Raw genomic sequence first — 6,000 nt, 5'->3', positions numbered from 1 at the left:
TCCCGAAGGTATCAACGAATGCTTGGTTTAAGGGCTTGGATGTGTACCGAGACTTTATTCCTACGATGTCAAGGCTCATGTCCAACCATTACTCGTTTGATGCGCATCTCCGTCGTATAGGACTTGCTGACAGTAAGCATTGTGTTTGTGAGAACGGCTATCACGACATCGAGCATGTTGTTTGGCTGTGCGCAGAGTACCGTGTTGCCAGGTCCCAACTAATAAATTCCCTTCGGGCCCGAGATAGATCACCCTATGTGCCAGTTCGGGACGTCCTGGCAAGCCGTGACCATCCCTACATTTTTCTTATCTACACCTTTTTGAAAACTATTGATGTCCAAGTTTAATACATTTTCCCCTCTCATTCATAGTAGAACCTCGTCAACCTCTCCCTGTATCTACAATATGGCATTGCTTCACGAGTCTACGATGCATACCTTTCTTGATAACCGTCCATCCAGAACATCATGACACATGTCACATAAACATCATGACAGCATCGGAGTGCCAATAATCATCCGAAATATCGAGCCTCCCCTCACCCCTGCGATTACAGGATGGAAACCACTACAATAAAGTGTGCATATCCCCCACAATCATCAACCAGCCAACGAGAATGTCAATTTTATAAAATTTTACAATATGTATCCTACTTCCTACCTTTTTCTTTTACTAACATAAGAAGGGAGCAAGCCGCCCCTAAATACGGCTTTCTCTTCCCCCACTAACAGGTGCGATGTACCTTAAAAATGGATTATTGGCCTCGTTAAGCTACTGTATTTGGGCCTAAATAAACTTAGTTATATTTTACAAATTACAAGGACTCCGCCTTTACTTCGCCAACGACGTGGAAATGTTTCGACGAATACAGGATACAACCGAAGTCGAATTTCTTCAGAGTGAACTGGAGAACTTTAATTCGACTCGAGTATTTCAAGCCACTCTCACGTCAAGGATCTCGGAGTCATTATGGATTTGACACTGCTAAACCATTAGAAAAGCAAAATCAGCAACACCGTCGCATTATAATGCCTGTAAGCGGTATGTGCCCTCTAGTAGTTATAAGTGTCGCAACGACAATAAGGTCATGAATTTGCTTACTTTTGCTTCTTTTCGTAGCATACAAAAGAAATAATCGAGTACTGGAACAACCATATAATCTATTTTGTAGCTACTAATTTCAGTCCATTTAAACTAGTAACCTGTTAAATCTACTCGTGTAAATTACGTGATATTCACTCGCCGGTGTAAATCAATTATGAACTAAATATAGTAACATGGTTTAATTTGCCTTATAATATTTACATCCCTAGTAAAAACTATACTTACAATGCTATCAGTATATATTTGTTTGTATGTAGAATGCTTTAGAAAATATATGTATTCGAAAAATATGCCGTAAGTATTGAATACACTTATCACTTGTATATTACATATCAAGTCCATGTATGTTTGTTGTGGTTTTCATTAGTCAATTTCTTGAGATAAGAGATTAGCGAAAAGCACAAATCTAAACCAACCGAGCATTATTTGAGAGAACTGAGTGTTCATGCTGTAAATCGTCTTTTCTCTTTCTTCGCTAATCTTTTGTATCAAGAAGACTACATTTAATCGTTATAATGCATTATTTTGAACCCATAAGCATGCTTGTTTTGTTAGTAACCTTTGTATAAAAAAAATCCTTACTAAACTAGCAGTAATTGTTGCGAAATTACAGCGAAGTTTTCGCCGCAAGTAATATGTTTTACTGATTTCATACTTTTGTAAAATTGGAAATGTCTTTTTAAGAAGCGCAAACGGTTTAGTGTAATTTATATTGAATATGTGGTGTTTTATTTAACACGACTTATATTTTTGGCCACCTTTGGTGCACCCAGTTTCACAATCTTTATATCTTTTTTAACAATTTGATGTATTAATCCATCTTCGTACCTCGATCAACATCTTTTTTGTTTTGGTAAGCGTTAAACCACGCAATACTGTTCGATTCCTTGCGCTTTTTGTGCATAAATTTAACAATAACTAGCTTGATATTCATTGCTAACGGGAACCCCTTTAGTATAGTGATAGCTAATGTGGCAGGTTAACAATACAAACCAACAAGATGCTTTCTATTAAATTTATCTAGCTTAACACTCAAGACGAAGGTTAAGTAGCATCACTTTCTTTCAAGAAAGGTATTGTCCTAAGAAAACGTCCTACGCAGGACCGAGCAGCTCGGAGAGCATTTCCCGGCTGGAGAAAGCATTGGCCGTGATACCGGTTCGTGATCGACTTCGATTCAACTGAGCTCTCCGTTCTGCTCCGGCAGGTCGCGGTCCCTTTCTCCGTCGTTGATCTCTATTGCCGAAAGCAGAACCAGTTTGCAGAGCCTCTAGCAAACTATCCATCACGCCCTCCTGTGTCTGTACTGCATCGATATCGACAAGTGCCAGCTTTCGCTGTTGCCTTTCCTGCATTTCTCGGTGCGCTCTTTCTTTCGCTTCCTGTGTTCGCCGTTTCTTATCCTCTTCGTCGCGCTGTTTCATGTTATCGGCATGAGCTTGCACAAATGCATCCTTGAACGTTCTGATATCGGTGAAGAACTCCTCCATGGTGTATTTGGTTGGATCGAAACAGTAGTACTCGGATAGATTCTGAAATAGTGACTCCATCTGTGACAGCATGCGGCCCAGAACTTCCGTCTGGATGCGACACTCGGAAGCAAATTGGCCCATAACATCCAGGAATCGATCGTCGTCACTTTGCGGGATTTTGTTGTTATTCAGATCAGACTCTAGATTCTTGAGGGAGTTGTTAATTTGCCGCATTGTCTTTTGAATGTTGTCTAAACTGACCCGGGAGGCTTTATCTACGTGGGACAAATCTTCGTTGAAGGTAAGCGCTTCAGGGAATTTTTTCTCCACGACATCGGCTATATAATGCAACAAAGTTTGTTTGTTCTCGTAATCTTTTGTGCTGCTCAGTTTCGGTAGAAAGCTAATCTCAAACCCAAACGCTGCTTCCTTTTTCGATCCCGAGTTCATGTAGTTCCCCAGTAGCAAAATCAATTCAAGCACTTTGGCAAACTTTTTACTTGTTTTGACCTCCTCGCAAGCAGCAGTTCCAGCTACAATATCCGGTTTACAGTCTTGCACCATATCTGGCATATTCTGTTTGAAACATAAGCTTTGTAACCGAGCACCCAGTCGCTTGATGTCACCTATCGTTGCAGCAAATGCCTCCGGACCTGCTAGGGCCTCACCGCGGGCTCGAACCTCCTGGAGTCGCTTCAATTGATCCGGGGGAGGTATATACTGAATAAGTTGTTGCAACACGCTAGGGCCCAAAATGTTCGTGTCACAACGAAGAAGGCACGTTCGAATTTGCTCGTGGGAGAGGTGTTTTAGAGAACCACATAGGAGGATGGATAGGTTCTGTGCAGTTTTAGCATCCAGAACACGAAGATCTACATTCTTTTTCGATGACGGTGGTCGATCTACAGAATCTTTATCCACAGGTTTCATCGGTTTCGAGGAGAATTTCATTGCTAGCCCGGACAGGATTTCATCATCAGCAAGTTTATCTTCCTGCACTTTAACCCAGAAAGAATGTTCCGACAGTTTTTGTGGAATTATTGCTTTCCAATTGGCTCGTTTCATAGGACCATCGGTATCCCATTTCTTTTTGGGTTTAAGACCATGTGGTAGGGGAGCAGGCATTGGAGCCATAGGACGAAAACCTGGCATTCCCATTCCAGGCATAGGTGGAGGTGGTGGGCCCATTCCTGGAATCGGAGGAGGTCTTGGTCCACCGCCCATACCAGGCATCGGTGGAGGTCGTGGAACACCTGGCATCATCGGGGGAGGAGGAGGTGGTGGTGCACCACTTCCTGGCGGTGGAGGAGGTGGGGGTGGACCCATGCCTGGCATCTGCGGTGGTGGCGGAATATTAATTTGAGGTAGTTTGCCTTTGCCTTTCGGAGATATGACCCCAGTGGCCTCGATCTCTTTCAAGCGATCTTCCAGTGCTGCTGCTCTTGCTTCCGCCTCCTGTTTGGAAGTCTGAAGTTCTTCCATCCGTTTCTCTAAATCTTCACTTTTCTTAATTTCTAGCTGCTTCGTTTTTTCCGCCATGTCTTCCAGCAACGTTGAAGTGTCTATGTTGAAATTTCGACTTTCAAAGTTAGGATCGCAGCCGCTTTTGTGAAGCACTATTTGCGAAACGCACTCCTCTATCAGTTTAAAATAAGCCGGTCGATAAATGTAGTCGTCTCTGATAAACAGCAAGTGCTGCATAATTGACAAAAAGTACGGTTCACTACTCGTATCTACCACAAGATTCTTCAGCAGTTCGAAACACTCATTCATATCGTCCAAGTCTAGTCGAACATTATCGAATCGATTGCTGAATTCCTCAAAATCATCCTCCCGAAAAGCATTGAAAATCTTGAAATGTTTCTCCAGATTTTCATTATTACTTTTTTCCACAATCTCCGTAAGCTGTTCCAGTCGATCATGCAGACCTGCTCGCATCATTTCGCAGCGCAGGTGCAACCGAAAGTTGATGTCAGATGGTGTATTGATAAGACAGTTGATGAAAATCATCGTATTGCTTACCAGTTCCATGTTTCGATCGTGCTCCACAAACAACCCCTCCACAATCGGCCGGAACCGATCGCACCCTGGTCGAGCCATCATGGAAGCATTGGTTATCGCTTTCAGTACCTTCTCATACCCGTTCCTTTCCTTCACCAAGCAGATAGCCGCCAGCAATTTCACGGCTTCACACATCGTATGAGGTTTCCCGGCATCGACGCTCTGCGCCAGAAGCAGCACCGCTGCGTGCTGGTCCGGCGTCAGGATAACGTTCAGCCCCCACGAGTTGTTCATTATGGCCTTCAGACAGCGCAAACATTCGTACTCGATCTTTTCGAACCTCCTTGGGTTCGATTTGCAGTTCCGCAACAGATTGACGATCTCGTCGATACCGGGTTCGCCGAATTCCTTGATCCAGCTGATCGGATTGCTGGTCAGCGCCACCCGTAAACTTTCCATACATTGCAGGATTTTCGGTATGCGACTGATGAAGTCGCCGTCACGCAGGTACTGGATGTAATCGATGGGTTTTTCAAAACGCGAATTGGCACGATGTTCGGTGTTCGTTTTTCCTGTAATTGAAAAGAATTGAAAATTAGTAACCTTCTGCAATGGGATTGTGAATATGTAAAGAGTTTATGTAATAGAGCTGGTTTGGCCGTACTTCAACTATACCATTGATCAGTTCCTACAGAAAACTAGAAACAATACTGTGATATTTAAAAATAACAGCTCTACAATTAGTTATGTTTCAAATATACATTTATTCCGGGAAATTTTCAGCTAAGTCAATAAGTTCATTTTTATTTGTCGTATCCTTGTTACTGGATTCTCAACAGTGCAGTCGGTAAAGCTTGGGCAATCTGTAAAGCGGCTAAAAATCTGTGCAAAGCCAAAGTGGTAGCATTGGTAGCTTGATTGGCCGCTTCAGCACCGACCGCAAAAAGTGGGAAGACCTCAGTTTTGTCCTCCTGTGGAAGCGCAGCTGCAGATGCAAGAATAATGCAACTGGCAGAAACGGTTACCAGTAGGAGCAGTTGAACGAACATTTTTAGGCGGGAACGATTTCAAAGCACACGGTAATAACGACCGGTTGATGACTTATGCCAAACTAGTATGTGGACGTTTGTTTAAATAGTCTAAGAATACAATAGGTAGAATGTTCATTCAATCGATTTGGAACGGTACATGTTACTATTCAATGGTAGTACATGCTCAGACTAGTCACTATAATTAAACGCAGTTAACCCGTTCATGCACATGTTGTTTATGAATAACGCGACAGTTACCTATTCAACCTATTGAAAAACTTTACGAAAAACGAATAATTCCTTAAAAATAACGATGAAAGGTAACCCAAACCTCACACGGTGTGTATCTTATAACAAGATTTTTCTTCTAGAGAGTTGTCCTACTGTAGCTG

General features: G+C 42.6%; 1 protein-coding gene across 1 annotated transcript in view; it reads right to left on the bottom strand.

Moving 5' to 3' along the window:
* Positions 1–1,810: 1,810 nt before the first annotated feature.
* Positions 1,811–6,000, bottom strand: part of LOC131681432 (protein diaphanous) — a 56,623-nt gene continuing 52,433 nt past the window's right edge. The window contains exon 2 of the mRNA XM_058962226.1: positions 1,811–5,149. Coding sequence (XP_058818209.1) covers positions 2,199–5,149 — 2,951 coding nt within the window. The 3' untranslated portion in view covers positions 1,811–2,198. The remainder of the gene's footprint in view (positions 5,150–6,000) is intronic.

This window comes from Topomyia yanbarensis, chromosome 2, assembly GCF_030247195.1.
Source record: "Topomyia yanbarensis strain Yona2022 chromosome 2, ASM3024719v1, whole genome shotgun sequence".
NCBI classification, from domain to species: Eukaryota; Metazoa; Arthropoda; class Insecta; order Diptera; family Culicidae; genus Topomyia; species Topomyia yanbarensis.
Note: the sequence above shows the minus strand (reverse complement) of the source record. Positions and strands in the feature narration are given on the sequence as shown.